General features: G+C 41.8%; 1 protein-coding gene across 1 annotated transcript; it reads right to left on the reverse strand.

Annotated features, from left to right (window-relative positions):
* Positions 1-2411: 2411 nt before the first annotated feature.
* LOC141055731 (opsin-3-like) lies at positions 2412-17669 on the reverse strand. The gene is given in 4 exon segments (XM_073552420.1): positions 2412-2573; positions 2575-2682; positions 5607-5917; positions 17354-17669. Coding segments are annotated over 4 exon segments (897 nt in total).
* Between the last annotated feature and the right edge of the window lie 616 nt (positions 17670-18285).

Consider the following 18285-nt stretch of genomic DNA (forward strand, 5'->3'; position numbering starts at 1 on the left):
ACTCATCTCTACAGTTGAATTTGCCATACACTCAGGTCTTTTTCAGTGACAGTTTTGCCAAGTGTTTTATAATTTAGTAGATAATTACATTGATCTTGCATTTATGTACATTAAACTTAAAGGGGTTTTCCATTAGGAAAGTTAATTTTAAAGTATATTTTAATCAATACATTTTGGAATAATAATTTTCACAATTTCATGTGTTTACATAAAAATGTTTCTGTGCTGAGATAATCTTAGGCCGGCTTCACATTTGCGGATGGCCGAGCTGCGGAGGGCTGCGGACTTCCTCTGTGAAGCTCCGCCCACTGCCACATCTCCTCCGGTCAGCTCCACCTATGTCTGCATGCGGCCTGCGTACCTATTTTTAACATTGGGTACGCAGGCCATGCGGATGCCTCCACATGCGTCATTTTAACCCGCGTCGAACGCAACGTGTTGCAATTTGATGCCGTCGCTCAGCCATCCGCAAATGTGAACCTAGCCTTATAAATGTGCCCCTGCTGTGTACTGTGTAATGGCCGTGTCTGACCGTACAGGAACATGGTCTGATCATACCACATCTCCTGGGATGCGGGGAAGCAAAAGAGTATACAGACAGGACAGCACAGGATCACAGCTGATTTTTTTCCTGAGGTAAAACATTTCCCTGCCTGTTTTTAAACAATGTTTTTCCTCAAAGAAAGAATCAACCCTGCTGTAATGTCTGTATACTTTCTTTTGCTTTCAGCCCTGCCTGGGTGAAAATCGACTTGTTAATTGTTACTCATTTTAAGTTATAGTGTTAAAGTGGCTGTCCTACATAGGTATTGATGACCTGCCTACAAGATAGGTCATCAATAGCAGATCAGTAGAGGTCCATTCATTGTGTTTATATCTGGACACCGACTGAGCAAATAGCAGTTGATTGGTGGGGTACCAGGTATTGGACCCTCACTGAACTGCTATCGATTATCAATCCTGTAAGTAGTTTGGCCCTGACAATGCTTTCAATTCACTCCTGTGTTTAATAGTCTTTCTTTGTTAAAAACTGCTACAACTGCAAAATGGCACATAATAAAAGCACTCGGCCTGAAATGCTTTATTCATCTGCATTTAAAGGAGTTGTCCTGCAGAATACAAAACTGACCTAACAATTGAATAAATACAATGTACTAATAATTTATTAATACGAGGTCTACCTAGCTTGGCACCCATGGTCCTCCACTTCTGGCCTGGCTGTGATGTAGAAGAGAGCTTTTTCTGCATCCTACTTGTACATATTGTCATGTGCCCCGACCTGAGTGGCATGACCAGCAGGCCAGTAACTGATACAACAGGACGCGGCACATGTGATTGTCCTATGTGACGCGGCCAGCAGGCTGGTAACTAGTGCAATAAGACATAGGGGAAAGGGAAAACCTGGGTAACATTAACAATGGTGGCCCTGCGATAGGGAATGGGAACGTGGAGACCTCCTGCACTCCCCTGAGTCAGTGTCTCTACACTCCTAACATTCCCTAGGCCGGTTCCGCACCGGGCACCGCTCAGGATACCTTTTAACCCTAGCTCGCCCTACACCTAAACCCTCACTAGGGAATTGGTTGGTCCGGAAACTAATCCCACCACTGCACTAAACACACATAAGGAAAAGTGACAAAACAGGGGGAACGCCATTTAGCTTTGCTCTGCTGCTTACGCTCCTAGCAACAGAGCCCACCACCTGCGTGCATCTTTTCCTCCAACCGGGTCCAACACCATATTGCAGCCTTGGAGCAACCAGAGTCCACCACCTCCATGCAGCTGTCCAGAAACGGAGTCCCGCAAATGAGTTCAGCTTTTCTGCCAAAAAGTCCAGCATGCTTGAGTCCAGCTCTTAGCAACCAAGTCCAGCACTGTGAGTGCAGTTCTACACCGCAACTGTCACTCCACCAAGCCATGCAGGCACTCCTTGCTGACACCATCGCTGCGACACCACGCCATGCCAGCACTCCTTGCAGACACCATCGCTGACTCCACCAATCCACTCTAGGACTCTCTGAGCTGCCTGTGAGTCTCCTTTAGCTCCATCCTTCACCCAGGCTAGCTTGCAAATGAATACTTTACAATATCACCAACAGTGATTAACACACCTGATACTCTTTTATAGATCCTCACACCTGTTGCATAATTAATGCACAAACTAAGATAACCAGAGTGTAATGACCCTAATGGCCACTGGGGGGAAAACTACAACTGAAATCACCACAGTGCAATGACCCTAATGGCCACCGGGGGCAATACCACCTTTGGCACACAGCCAAGGGAAAAAAAAAAAAGGTTACTTTGTGCATTTACCCTGTCAGATCCAACCTGGATCATGACACATATCCTACCAGTCTGTATTAAAGAATTAAGCCTTTTGTAAATGACGCAATATAACATATACTATATTATAAAACTGGTACCTTTATGCTCGTTAATATGTAGATGAGCGGGTTTACTGCTGGACTTGGTTTTGATAAGAGAGAAGATACAATGGCTCCTATGGGAGTCATTAGGTCCTTGTAACCACACACCACTATCAGAGACAATATGTAGGAAGGTATCCAAAGAAAGGATAATAAATGCCATTATCACTAAGGTGCACATTGCAGCCACTTTAATTTCATACTCCTGCAATTTACGATCACAGCCACTTTCATGTCCTCGTAGTCTTCTCAGCTGAAAAAAGAATAGTATTAAAATGACTATGTTTCAAAATTACACTTACAAAATCACTATCAGGCAGATAATTGCAATTTACCTGCCTGTTGCACATGACGCTGTTTTCCCGGCACAGAGCAGTCACAGACCACTCCGGACAGGAAATCAGCTGCCTCTGCTGACATGACAGGGTGGGACTTCCGGCGTCATTCTGATTGACAGCCATCTTCCCCAGTTAGGCAACAGTGATCCAGCTATCAATCATAATGATGCTGGAAATCCTGCCCTGTTGACAGAGTGGAACAGAAAAGAAGCCTCCGCTCTGTAGATTTAACGTCAGCAGAGGCAGCTGAATCCCCAGCAGGAGTGGTCTGTGGGGGAAGAACGGCGCCGGGCACAACAGGCAGGTAAGTTGTAATAACCTGCCTGCTAGTTCTTAGGCACATTTTTTTTTTTTTATAAAGTCCCGAATATACCCTTTAAAGAAGACCAAATGTTTCACGTTGAGCTGGACTGGACATAAGATGTAATAGTGGCTGCAGAGTAGAATAAAATGTTTGTTGTTTTTTTTTTATTTTCATTTTTATTTCATTTTTAGTTTCGCCTCTGTACAGTTAAGTATTTTGCACCTAATTAGTTAACTTTTCTTGCATCCAAGTAAGTGTTAACTCATTCAGTGCCAAATGCTTTGATTGTTCATATCTCTGCAACAGAGAGGCAAAATTAAAAACATTATGTGTCCAGCTCAACAAGAAAACTTTACTGAAAGGTCCTCTTTAAATATTCAGAGCAGTGATGTGTTTTGTGGTTTCAACTTCTATTTTTGCTCTATGATACCAGTAGTTATATGCTGGAAAAATATTTAGCTGTTTCTATAGAAAATGACAAAACTGGATATTTAATTTACATTATTATTACACTATTTTATTTAAAATCATATCTTTCATTATAAGGGCCCGCTTTCACCTACATATAAATCGGACAAGTGCAGTCCAATAAAAAAAATCGAAATACATTCAGACTAATGTTATTCAATGATTCTGTGAGAAAATTCACTGTTGTGAGTGGCAACATATATCGGACAAGACTCGCCAATGCAAGTCAATGGGTGCAAGAAAAAAATTGCACAGCACACAGACCACGCATGTGCCATCTGATTTTTATGCACACATCTCAAAGGAAACTCGACATTTCATCAGAAAATACCTGGAATAGAATTAGATATACTGTATAGATAGATAGAAAAAAGTCAGTGAAATATATAATTCGTGCTTGTGTAGTTTACCGTACATATGTTTAGCTAATAAAAAAATAAATGAAGAAATTGAGCTGGCTTTTTATTTTTAATAACCAGCTCAGTGAAGGCAGACAGCTTTGAGCTGGTCTTATGCTGGAAAGGGGCAAAAATTCATGAACCTTTCCAGCCTATTAATGTCAGCCCCCAGCTGTCTGCTTACACATTCCTGGTTATTAAAAATAGGGACAACCATCATGTCATTTTTGCTTTAGGGTCCTCACTTTTTAATAACTAGTAAAGGTTAAGCAGACAGCTGTGAGCTGATATTAGTAGACTGTGAAGCTACATGGTTATTGAGCCCTTCCCACACTAATAAGACCATCTAAGCTGTCTGCTTTCCCTTGGCTGGTTATTAAAAAAAAAATTCCTGAAAAGCTGACATATAAGCTCCACATAGCTTATTAAATATCTGGTGGCTATCTATCTCTCTGTCCTGTCCCCAACGCTGCATGTCTCATGGCTGTTCGACAGCTGCAACACATGGAGGGATTGCCTGTTTATTAGACAATCCCTACATGTGCTGTGGCTGTTGAATATCCGCGAGACATGCAGCCGCGTAGACTCAAACATATTCGAGCACGCCGAAGACACTTGGACAGCACACGAGCACATTTTCTCATCACTAAAAGAGATTAATGTTTTAAATGTAAACTATCAATGCATTAAACCTCACTGAATATATTATCTATAGCATCCATATCTCCATTTGCTCCTTTTTTGTCGTGTTTATACCAAATTCATCATTCAATTTTTTAAGTCTATTTTACGTTTCTATTTTGCCATTGTGGGCATGGTTCCAGAGTTTTCAAAAAATTGCAAGATTTGTCATATATGTACTTGTGCCCTCCCCCCCCCCCCACACACACACACACACACTTCAGAGTGATTTTCTGTACACCAGATTTCTTTTTTTAGCAATTTTTTATGACACTTTGCAAAACATGCCACATTTTGCAGTAAAAGTCACAGAAATAGATAAAGTCCTAAAAAAAAGACCATTTTTGACTTTGAACAAAATTTGTGAACCATGTGAACAAATTTCATGAAAGTAATTAAACCCCCCCCCCCACAGTTGATGAATTGGGGACTTCGTCCTTTAGCTGTAGTTTAAAGATTAAAAAGAGGATCAGAGCCACTTTTGTCGTCATGCTGTGTCTGGTATTGCAGCTCATTCTTATTGAATGGGGATAACCTGCAATACCAGACATTCAAAGTGAATAAGAGTGGCACTGCAGTATGGACAAGCTGTCTTGAAGAGATTAGAATACACCCCACCACCCAAGGTCTCTGACATTCATCATTCTAACATCATTCTAACTATTGAATGTACAATCATTTAATTGTACTAAAGGGATGCACTCATCAGAAGAACCTAGAAATTCTAGCATTATCACCAGCCTGGTTATAGCAGCCAGAGAGTTGTAAAGAGAAGTCAGATTCCTTTTTATTCTTTATGTGTATTAGAAAGAAAAGCTGAAAGACGATTGTCTTCACAACCAACCATATTTACCAATTTTATACCTATATAGTGATTATTTTGAAAAATTATTGTTTTTTAAACTGTCTCTAATGTTGCCATTGAAAATGCTACTTCTTGTGTACTTTGATTTATGTCTGAAAACAGGTTTCCACAAATTATACTCACCATTCTGATAGAATACAATATGTGCCCATAGCAAAATGCCATAATGCTAACTGGGGCTACTAAAAAAGCTAAGAAACCAAAAAACACCCAGCGGGAATCTTCTGATATTTGTTCTAAAGAGCAATCTAGACCATGGAGTTCCAGAGTATATCTGTTCCAACCAAGGAGTGGAGCTGAACTCCAGGCTACGGAATATATCCAGACGCAAGATATTGCCTTACAGGACCATGGGAAGTCAATGACTTTGTTCCATGCCACTTGAATATACCTCCCATAGGCAAGCACAGTAACAGTACCAATTGACACATTACCTGTAAAGCAAGTAACATAGTAATTAATATTATAAATTATATGTATACACAAATATTAGGTCAGAAATGGCAAAACAGGATCACAGAGCAAGGACCAGTAAATGTTAGGCAACCACCTTGCTCTTCTCCACAGAAATGGGAAGATACTTGCCTTTTTTACCAATGCTCATTGACGGATCTGACAGCCCTCCTGTTAGTTAATGTTCATCTTCAGCAGAGGGAAGACTCAATGTGCTGATATATGAAAACGGCATTGGGCAAGAAGTAATAAACTGTGACTGCTATCACTATTGCACCACAGTAGATTGTCTTATGATCCACAGAAAATACATCCTTAAGTGAAAAGGTCTGGATTTTATAACAATGATACAGTGTGAATGATAAAATAATCCCATAAATTATGAATCAATGCAGTCTGGTTCCAAATAACAGGGATGATAGTTATTAGTTGTGCTATATGATGCATGAATAACAGTGCATTTAATGGCAAATGCAGCAAAATTATTATTATTATTTATTGTTATAGCGCCATTTATTCCATGGCGCTTTACATGTAAGGAGGAGTATACATAAAAACAAGTACAATAATCTTAAACAATACAAGTCATAACTGGTACAGGAGGAGAGAGGACCCTGCCCGCGAGGGCTCACAATCTTCAAGGGATGGGTGATAATACAGTAGGCGAGGGTAGAGCTGGTCGCGCAGCGGTTTGGTCGATCGGTGGTTACTGCAGGTTGTAGGCTTGTCGGAAGAGGTGGGTCTTCAGGCTCTTTTTGAAGGTTTAGATGGTAGGTGAGAGTCTGATATGTTGTGGTAGAGAGTTCCAGAGTAGGGGTGATGCGCGAGAGAAATCTTGTATGCGATTGTGGGGAAAGGAGATAAGAGGGGAGTAGAGAAGGAGATCTTGTGAGGATCGGAGGTTGCGTGCGGGAAAGTAGCGGGAGACGAGGTCACAGATGTATGGAGGAGACAGGTTGTGGATGGCTTTGTATGTCATGGTTAGGGTTTTGTAATGGAGTCTCTGGGCAATTGGAAGCCAGTGAAGGGATTGACAGAGGGGAGAAGCTGGGGAATAGCGGGGGGACAGGTGGATTAGTCGGGCAGCAGAGTTTAGAATAGATTGGAGGGGTGCGAGAGTGTTTGAGGGGAGGCCACAGAGCATGAGGTTGCAGTAGTCAAGGCGAGAGATGATGAGGGCATGGACTAGGGTTTTTGCAGATTCTTGGGTGAGGAATGAACGGATTCGTGAAATATTTTTGAGTTGAAGTCGGCAGGAAGTGGAAAGGGCTTGGATATGTGGTTTGAAGGAGAGATCAGCGTCAAGGATTACTCCGAGGCAGCGAGTTTGTGGGACTGGGGAGAGTGAGCAGTCATTTACTGTAATTGATAGGTTCGTAGGGGGGTCACGTGATATGGGGGAAAGATGATGAATTCTGTTTTGTCCATGTTGAGTTTCAGAAATCTAGCGGAGAAGAAGGATGAAATAGTGGACAGACATTGAGGGATTCTGTTTAGTAGGGAGGTGATATCTGGTCCAGAGATGTAGATCTGTGTGTCATCAGCGTAAAGATGATACTGAAAGCCATGAGATTCTATGAGCTGTCCCAGGCCAAAGGTGTAAATAGAAAAATTAGATTCTGTTTTTATCATGTTTTTCATCCTTTGGGGACTCTATGGTTGGTATATACTGTATATACCATAATTTAGGGAACATATACTATATGCCTTCATGAGATAGCGATTTTCCGCTTCTCCCTCCTTTTTTCTCAAGAGCCAAATTTTTTTAATTTACCGTCAGTATAGCTATTTGAGGGCTTGTTTTTTGCAGGACGAGTTGTACTTTTGAATGACATCATTCGTTTTACCACATAGTGTACTGGAAGACAGGAAAAATTTCCAAGCGCATTGAAATTGCAAAAAAAAGTGCAATTTCACTATTGTTTTTTGGATTTTTCATTTACCATGTTCACTATATGGAAAAAATTATCTGGAAATATAATGATTCTCCAGGTCAGCACGCAGATACCAAACAGGTATAGCTTTGAATAGTGTTGAAAAAATTGGAAATTTGTAAAAAAAATATGTATATACAGGGTGTGTATATATAATTTTTTTTTTTTTTTTTTGCTTTTGTCGCCACATTCCAAGACCTGTAGCATTTTAATTTTTCGGGATATGGGGCTAGGTAAGGACTAGAGATGAGCGAACATCGTCAGCTTCCTCCTTATTCGGCAAGCTATAATGCTTACCAAAGAAGCTGCATCGGGAACCCGGATACTTGGGGCGCTCCCGATAATCAGCTGTTCGGTGCCGCAGCTGCATGTGTCGTATGGAGAGCCTGTGTGTTGTGACTGTCACACAGCCAACTAAACATGCAGCTGCAGCGCCAAACAGCTCATTATTGGGAGCACTCCAGGTATCTGGGATCCCGGTGCAGCTTCTTCGGTAATCGCTATAGCTTGCCTTATAAGGAGGGAGCCTACGATGTTTGTAAGGACTAATTTTTTCTGCCCTTAGCTGAAGTTTTTTCTGGTACCATTTTGGGGTAGATACAATGTTTTGATTCCTCTTATTGCATTCTATAGCATCCCAAAAAAATAATTTTGGCGCTTTGATTTTTTTATTATTGTGCCATTTATAGATTGGATTAAGTTTTTTTATATTTTGACAGATCAAACTTTTACAAACGCAGCAATACCAAATATATGTATTTTTTATTTTAATTTGAACTTTTGGTTTTTTTTATCTTTTTTCAAATTTTGTAAAAACTTATTTTTCCACTTTTTTACTGTATTTAATAGTCCTCTGAGGGGACTTGAAGCTGCGATCATGCGATCGCTTATGCTATACATAGCATTGCATCATTTATTGACCCCCCTCTCAGACTAAAAAAATCAGCTCTCAGCCGCCCCAGAAATGGCTCATCTATAAGGGTATGTTTCCACGGTCAGGAAATGCTGCGTGTTTGCCCCAGCGTCAAACATGCAGCGTCCAGATCCCCCAGCGTCCCCTTACAGCATAGTGGAGGGGATTTCATGAAATCCCGTCTCCACTATGCATTAAAAGATGCAGGCGGCACACCTGCATAAACGGACATGCGACGCATCTTTCCTGAACGCAACATGTCTGTTTACAATGCAGAAACGCTCCACCGTAAACTTAACATAGACTATCTAATGATTAGTCACATGCGTAATAACTGCGTAAACACAGCTTACTACGCATGTGTGCTAATTTAAATAAAGTCTTACCTCCTCCCACCACTGGAAGTCCCCGTCCACTGCAGTTCTCGCGATAGCTTACCGCGAGAACTGCCGTGTTACCGCAAGAACTGCAAAGCATGTCACCAGGGGTTATCTCTAGTCACTAGGCTAGTTCTCACGGTCAGCTGACCGTGAGAACTAAACTGTGGGTGACCGCCAGAGATCTCCGGTGGTCATCTACAAGCTCTGCTATCTCTAGATGTCATGCATCCAGATGTAGCAGAGCTGGACTCATTGTGGGACACTCTTTATTAAGGACTATGTAGAACAGGAAGTATTTGTGTTTATTACAATTTTTTTTTCAGGAGATCAAGGGCTTCGGGAAATTAGGCGTATGATAAAATGGCAAAACTGTGTGGTGTTTTACTTCATTAAAATACTTTTTTTCTGTCTCTGTCTTTTTAACCCTTTACATACTATAGGATTAGTAATGGATAGGTGTCTTATTGACGCCTCTCCATTACTAACCAGGCTTGATGTCACCTTACAATCAAAGGTGACATTAACTCCTTATTACCCCATTTGCCACCGCTACACGGCAGTGGGGAGAGAGAGGCTATATGCCAGAATTGGCGCATCTGTAAGATGCTCCATTTCTCGGGCGGCTGTGTGCTGGTGTTTGTAGCCCGGGGGAGCTGATATTCATAGCCTAGGAAGGGGCCATTGCTATCAGCCCACAGCTGTCTGCATAGCCTTTCTGGCTATTAATAATAGGGGGATCCTCCTATTTTAATATCCAGTAAAGGCTATGCAGACAGCTGCGGGCTGATATTCATAGCCTAGGAAGGGCCATGGGTATTAACCCCTTAAGCCCCAAGGGTGGTTTGCACGTTCATGATCGGGCCAATTTTTACAATTCTGACCACTGTCCCTTTATGAGGTAATAACTCTGAAATGCTTCCATGGATCCCGGTGATTCTGACATTGTTTTCTTGTGACATATTGTACTTCATGTTAGTGGTAAAATTTCATTCAAATAACGCGTTTATTTGTGAAAAAAATGGAAATTTGGCGAAAATTTTGAAAATTTTGCAATTTTCCAACTTTGAATTTTTATGCCCTTAAATCACAGAGATACAGCACACAAAAAACTTGATAAGTAACATTTCCCACATGTTTACTTTACATCAGCACAATTTGGGAACCAAATTTTTTTTTTGTTACGAAGTTATAAGGGTTAAAAATTGACCAGCGATTTCTCATTTTTGCAACACCATTTTATTTTTATAGACCACATCACATTTGAAGCCACTTTGCGGGGTCTATATGATAGAAAATACCCAAAACTGACACCATTCTAAAAACTGCACCCCTTAAGGTGCTCAAAACCACATTCAAGAAGTTTATTAACCCTTTAGGTGCGTCACAGGAATTTTTTGAATATTTAAAAAAAATGAACATTTAACTTTTTTTCACAAAAAAAATACTTCAGGTTCAATTTTTTTATTTTACCAAGGGTAACAGGAGAAATTGGACTGCAAAAGTTATTGTGCAATTTGTCCTGAGTACGCTGATACCTGATATGTGGGGGAAACCACTGTTTCAGCGCATGGCAGAGCTCAGAAGGGAAGGAGCGCCGTTTGACTTTTTCAATGCAAAATTGGCTGGAATTCAGATCGGACGCTATGTCGTGTTTGGAGCGCCGCTGATGTGCCTAAACAGTGGAAACCCCCCACAAGTGATCCCATTTTGGAAACTAGACCCCCCAAGGAACTTATCTAGATATGTGGTGAGAACTTTGAACCCACAAGGGCTTCACAGATTTTTATAACGTACAGCCGTACAATTAAAAAATCATATTTTTTCCACAAAAATGATCTTTTCACCCCCCATTTTTATTTTTAAGGGTAACAGGACCCTAAAAGTTATTGTGCAATTTGTCCTGAGTGCATCGATACCCCACATGTGGAGGTAAACCACTATTTGGGCGCATGGCAGAGCTCAGAAGGGAAGCAGCGCCATTTGACAGTTTTGGCTGGAATTGAGATCGGACACCATGTCGCGATTGGAAAACCCCTGATGTACCAAAACAGTAGAAACCCCCCACAAGTGACACCATTTTGGAAACTAGACCCCCCAAGGAACTTATCTAGATGTGTGGTGTGAACTTTGAACCCCCCAGTGCTTCACAGAAGTTTATAATGCCTGGGCGTGAAAATTAATAAATCGTATTTTTTCCACAAACATGATCTTTTAGTCACCAATTTTCTTTATTTTCCCAAGGGTACCAGGAGAAATTGGACCCCAAAAGTTGTTGTCCAATTTGTCCTGAGTACGCTGATACCTCATATGTGGGAGAAAACTACTGTATGGGCACACGTTGGGGCTCGGAAGGGAAGTAGTGACGTTTTGGAATGCAGACTTTGATGGAATGGTCTGCGGGTGTCATGTTGCTTTTGGAGAGTCCCTGATGTACCTAAGCAGTGGAAACCCCCCACAAGTGACCCCATTTTGGAAACTAGACCCCCTAAGGAACTTATCTAGATGTGTGGTGAGCACTTTGAACCCCCAAGGGCTTCACAGAAGTTTATAATGCCCGGGCATGAAAATAAAAAAATCGTATTTTTTCCACAAACATGATCAATTAGTCCCCAATTTTTTTATTTTCCCAAGGGTAACAGGAGAAATTGGACCCCAAACGTAGTTGTCCAATTTGTCCTGAGTATGCTCATACCTCATATGTGGGAGAAAACTACTGTATGGGCACACGTCGGGGCTCGGAAGGAAAGTAGTGACGTTTTTGAATGCAGACTTTGATGGAATGGTCTGCGGGTGTCATGTGCGTTTGGAGAGCCCCTGATGTACCTAAACTATTGAAACTCCCCACAAGTGACCCCATTTTGGAAACTATACCCCCCACGGAACTTATCTAGATGTGTGTTGAGAACTTTGAACCCCCAAGTGATTCACAGAAGTTTATGACGCCCGGGCGTGAAAATAAAAAAATCATTTTTTTCCACAAAAATTATATTTTTGCCCCCAATTTTTTATTTTCCTAAGGGTAACAGGAGAAATTGGACCCCAAAAGTTGTTTTGCAATTTGTCCTGAGTAGGCTGATACCCTACATGTGGGGGTAAAACACTGTTTGGGCGCATGGCAGAGCTTGGAAGGGAAGGAGCACCATTTGACTTTTTCAACGCAGAATTGGCTGGAATTGAGATCCGACGCCATGTTGCATCTGGAGAGCCCCCGATGTGCCCAAACAGTGGAAACCCCCAATTCTAACTCCAACCCTAACCCCAACACACCCCTAACCCTAATATCAGCCCTAACCCTAGCTCTAGCCCTAGCCCTAACCCTAACCCTAATGGGAAAATGGAAATAAATACATTTTTTTATTTTATTATTTTTCCCTAACTAAGGGGGTGATAACGGGGGGTTTGATTTACTATATATGGCGGGTTTTCATGTTTGGCAGCTGTCGTACGCTAAAAGACGCTTTTTATTGTAAAAATAGTTTTTGCATCACCACATATTGAGAGCTATAATTTTTCCATATTTTGACCCACCAACTTATTTGAGGTCTTATTTTTTGTGGGACGAGTTGACATTTTTATTGGTACCATTTTCGGGCGCGTGACATTTTTTGATTGCTTTTTATTCCGATTTTTGGGACGCAGAATGAACAAAAACCAGCGTTTCATGAATTTCTTTTGGGGAGTGCGTTTACACCGTTCCGCGTGCAGTAAAATTGATAAAGTGCTTTTATTCTTCGGGTCAGTACGGTTACAGCGATACCTCATTTATGTCATTTTTTTATGTTTTGGCAGTTTTATGCAATGAAAACTATTTTATATAAAAAATAATTATTTTTGCATCGCTTTATTCTGCGAGCTATAACTTTTTTATTTTTTCGCTGATGATGTATGGCAGCTCGTTTTTTGCAGGACAAGATGACGTTTTCAGCTGTACCATGGATATTTATATGCGTCTTTTTGTTCGCGCGTTATTGCACTTTTTGTTCGGCGGTATGATAATAAATCATTTTTTTGCTTCGTTTTTTATTTTTATTTTTTAAGGGGTTCGCTAAAGGGGTTATCTAATGGGACAGTTTTATAGGGCAGGTCGTTACGGATGCGGCGATACCAAATATGTGTACTTCTATTGTTTTTTTCTTTTTTTATTTCCAAAAAATGAATTTATTGGGGATTTTTTTTTTCCACTTTATTTAGCGATTTTTTTTAAAATTATTTTTACAGGTTTTTTTAACTTTATTAGGTTGTCCCAGGGGGGACATCACTGTCCTGTGACAGATCGCTGATCTATCACATCACAGATCAGCGATCTGTCACAGGCATAGACGCAGACTTCCTCATGCCTGCGCTTTGCAGGCACTGAGGAAGTCAGCTCTCTACAGGCCCCCAAAGGTCCCCGTCGCCATTTTGGATCCGGGGACCTGTAGGGAAAGAGACCCCCGCAGCAGCGCTGCACATTGCGCTGCTGTGGGGGGCTCAGGGAAGCACGGAGGGAGCCCCCTCCCTGCCGATGCTTCCCTTTAACCCCCGGTACACCGCGATCGTGTTTGATTGCGGCGTGCAAGGGGTTAACGTGTCGGGGGCAGTCCATGACCGCCCCTGACACATTGTGCAGGGTGTCAGCTGTGATAATTAGCTGACACCCGGCCGTGATCAGCGGCGCTCACCACGTGGGCGCCGCTGATCGCTGTGACGTACTATCCCGTCCCAGGGAATTAAGTCCCAGGGCACATGGACGGGATAGTATGTCACATGGTATTAAGGGGTTATCCCCTTCCCATGCTATAAACATCGGCCTCCAGTCACTTGCTTTCCCCCTGGCGAATTACACGGGAGCCCACGGAAAAAAGGAAAGGACATTGCATATTAGACCGGGGTCAGACATGCGAGAAACTTGCACGAGTCTCGCACCTCCGTATCCGACACTGCACTCGGGACCGGAGTGTTCAGCTGCATAGAAATACATGCAGCCGCACAATCCGGTCCCGAGTGCCATCTGTCTATCCGATATCTATCTATCTATCTATCTATCTATCTATCTATCTATCTATCTATCTATCATCTCTCTATCTATCCCATATATACTGTATCTACACTGCACAGTACCACTTCTCCTGTCCCATATATATATACACTGCACAGTACCACTTCTCCTGTCCTGTATATACACTGCACAGTACCCATTCTCCTGTCCTGTATATATACACTGCACAGTACCACTTCCCCTTTCCTGTATATATACACTGCGCAGTATCACTTCTCCTGTCCTGTGTATATAAAGGGTGGGCCATTTATATGGATACAACTAAATGGGAATGGTTGGTGATATCAACTTCCTGTTTGTGGTACATTAGTATATGGGAGGGGGGAAACTTTTCAAGATGGGTTGTGACCATAGCGGCCATTTTGAAGTCGGCCATTTTGGATCCAACTTTATTTTTTCCAATGGGAAGAGGGTCATGTGACACACCAAACATTTCTTCTGTGGTGTTGCTATTAGTGTGTCAAGATTGGGAGAAGCGGGTTGTAGTGACAATGCAACACAATGGGTAGCACTTTGAACACATTTTATAAGTGGTCATAAACTTGTAAATAACTTATGAAAGAATAAAGTTATGTTAAAACCAAGCACACCATTGTTTTTCTTGTGAAATTCTCAATAAGTTTGATGTGTCATATGACTCTCTTCCCATTGGAAAAAATAAAGTTGGATCCAAAATGGCTGACTTCAAAATGCCCGCCATGGTCACCATCCATCTTGTAAAGTTTCCCCTCCCATATACTAATGTGCCACAAAGAGGAAGTTGATATCACCAACCATTCCAATTTTATTTAGGTGTATGGATATAAATGGCCCACCCTGTATACACTGCACAGTACCACTTCTCCTTTCCTGTATACAGTGGGGAAAAAAGTGTTTAGTCAGCCTCCAATTGTGCAAGTTCTTCCACTTAAATAGATGCGGGAGGCCAGTAATTGACATCATAGGTAGACCACAACTATGAGAGTCAAAATGAGAAAACAAATCCAGAAAATCCCCTTGTCTGATTTGGCAAGATATATTTTGCATATTATGGTGGAAAATAAGTATTTGGTCACCTAAAAATATGCAAGATTTCTGGCTCTCACAGACCTGTAACTTCTTCTTTAAGAGGCTCCTCTGTCCTCCACCCATTACCTGTAGTAATGGCACCTGTTGGAACTTGTTATCAGTATAAAAAACACCTGTGCACAACCTCAAACAGTCACACTCCAAACTACACTATGATGAAGTCCAAAGAGCTGTTGAAGGACACCAGAAACAAAATTGTAGCCCTGCAACAGGATAGGAAGACTGAATCTGCAATTGGCAAGCAGCTTGGTGTGATGAGATCAACTGTGGGAGCAATAATAAGAAAATGGAAGACATACAAGACTAATGATAATCTCCCTCGATCTGGGGCTGCACACAAGATCTCACCCTATGGGGTCAAAATGATCACAAGAACAATGAGCAAAAATCCCAGAACCACACAGGGAGACCTAGTGAATGACCTGCATAGAGCTGGGACCACCGTAACAAAGGTTACCATCAGTAACACACTACGCCGCCAGGGACTCAGATCCTGCGGTGCCAGACGTATCCCCCTGCTTAAGCCAGTACATGACCAGCCTGTCAGAAGTTTCCTAGAAAGCATTTGGATTATCCAGAAGAGTACTGGGAGAATGTCATATGGTCTGATGAAACCAAAGTAGAACTGTTTGGAACTGTAGAAACAAAACTCTTTGTGTTTGGAGGAGACAGAATGCTGCGTTGCATCCAAAGAACACCAAAGCTACTGTGAAACATGGGGGTGGCAACATCATGCTTTAGGGCTGTTTCTCTGAAAAGGGACCAGGATGACTGATCTGTGTACATGAAAGAAAAACTCCTTCCATCAGCAAGGGCACTGAAGATGAAACGTGGATGGGTCTTTCAGCATGATAATCATCCCAAGCACACCACCAGGGCAATGAATGAGTGGCTTTGTAAGAAGCATATGAAGGTTCTAGAGTGGCATAGCCAGTCTCCAGATCTCAACCCCATAGAAAAACTTTGGAGGGATTTGAAATGCCGTGTTGCCCAGCAACAGGCCCAAAACATCACTGCTCTAGAGGAGATCTGCATGGAAGAATGGGCCAACATACCACCAACAGTGTGTGCCAACCTTGTGAAGACTTACAGAAAACATTTGACTTCTGTCATTGCCAACAAAAGATATATAACAAAATATTGAGATTAACTTTTCTTAATGACCAAATATTTATTTTCCACCATAATTTGGAAAACAAATTTTGCCAAATCAGACAAGGATTTGTTTTCTCATTTAGACCACAACTATGAGCGTCAGTCTATGATGTCAATTACAGGCCTCTCGTCTTTCTAAGTGGGAGAACTTGCACAATTGGTGACTGACTAAATACTTTTTTCCCCACTCTGTATACAGTTCACGGTACCACTCCTGTCCTGTTGTTGGAGAGGTGACATTGGTCTTTGGGAGGGTTAATATTGGTTTATTATTTTCAGTATTCCAATGGGAAAATAAAAAAAATATTGGAAAACTCATTTAAATGGATTATCCCAAGTAATCCCCTATCCCGAGAACTTTGCAGTCGCTGGGGTCCAACTGCAGGGACCTCCATGATCCCGAGAACCGACACTCTAAAGAGCACCATGTAAATGGACCTATGGTCGATCATGGGCACTGCGGTGCCATTCACACATGGCTCTTCAAATAAAGCCTTTAATACGAGTGTCGAGGAGCACAACAAAGTATAGCAAACTGATCGGGTGTGGGGAGAGTGTTATAGTATGTGGGCTGGTGGGGTTTTGTGGCAGGGCTACTTTTTTTTGTCCAGTCTGGCCCTGAATGCATCTATTATACTGTATACAAGGATGCAAACTATGTCTGGACTGGTGCAAGCTTAGTAATACAATGCATGTACACCTGGTAGCAAGTTTAATGTCTGTAAACTTTTGTTTAGTAATAAACCTATCCATATGCTCTTTTTCATTACACAACATAGCATATTTTTCAGGATGTGTTATTTATAACTTTCCATAACTACATAATCAAGCTGCATTAATAGCATAAAAGACTGTGCATACATTTTCGGACTCACTGCCCTTTTCTGTCATTCAGAAAGTTAATAGGAAATATGTTTTAATTCACTTACCAAAGAGGTTTTTGCAGAATCCAACAAAAACACATCCTGCCTCGTTCCAAATCCACTGTCTGCTTACACAGGAGGCAAAGTGAAAGCTAAACCCAAAAATCGATAACAATAGGTCACTGAAATTGATATGAACCAGGAGAAGATTTGTAGGTGTTCTTAAAGGCCTAAACTTAAAGTAAAGAATTAATATCAGCAGGTTACTACTCAGTCCCCAGACACCAAGAATAGCTAGAATCAGAACTAGGAAGTCATAAGTATCTGCGGTAAAGACCTCCTTATGGAGCACCACGATGCCATCCATGGTGACATTCGACATGCTGTAGTTGGCCATACACCACATCTTAAGGCCCTTTTACATTTAGCGATGCACCAGCGATCCAACCAGCGATCCGACCCGGTCAGGATCGCTGGTGCATCGCTAAATGATCGCTAGTGAGCTTTCATACAGAAAGATCTCACAGCGATGCAGCAGCGACGCAGCGCACGATACTTACCATTCACACACAGCGATCCGGCGTCCTCCCGCCCGCGTCCAGCGTCGCTCGTCGTCACAGCAGGAAGTCTCAGCAGGAAGCGCCCGACGAGAAAAGGAGCCGGACATTCTCGCGCGATCAGCGATGGACAGCGGGGGAGCCGGTCGTTGGTAAGTATCACACATAGCGATATCGCTAGCAATATCGCTATAACGTCACAAAACCAGTGACGTTTTAGCGATATTGCTAGCGATATCGCTTAGTGTAAAACCCCCTTTACACCTTATAATGAACATTTCCTTAGGAAAAAGGACACATGTTACTTTCCATCTAATCTAGTCTTAAGTCTTTATCAGAAGTGGATTAGCTAAGATTAGAGCACAAGAATAATTACAAAAATTAGAATTAGAGCTGGATAAGTAATCACCATCAAAGTATAGATGCTTCCTGTTTAGAAGT

This window comes from Dendrobates tinctorius, unplaced genomic scaffold (genome assembly GCF_039654945.1).
Source record: "Dendrobates tinctorius isolate UK_male_01 unplaced genomic scaffold, ASM3965494v1 ptg000191l, whole genome shotgun sequence".
Lineage (NCBI taxonomy): Eukaryota > Metazoa > Chordata > Amphibia > Anura > Dendrobatidae > Dendrobates > Dendrobates tinctorius.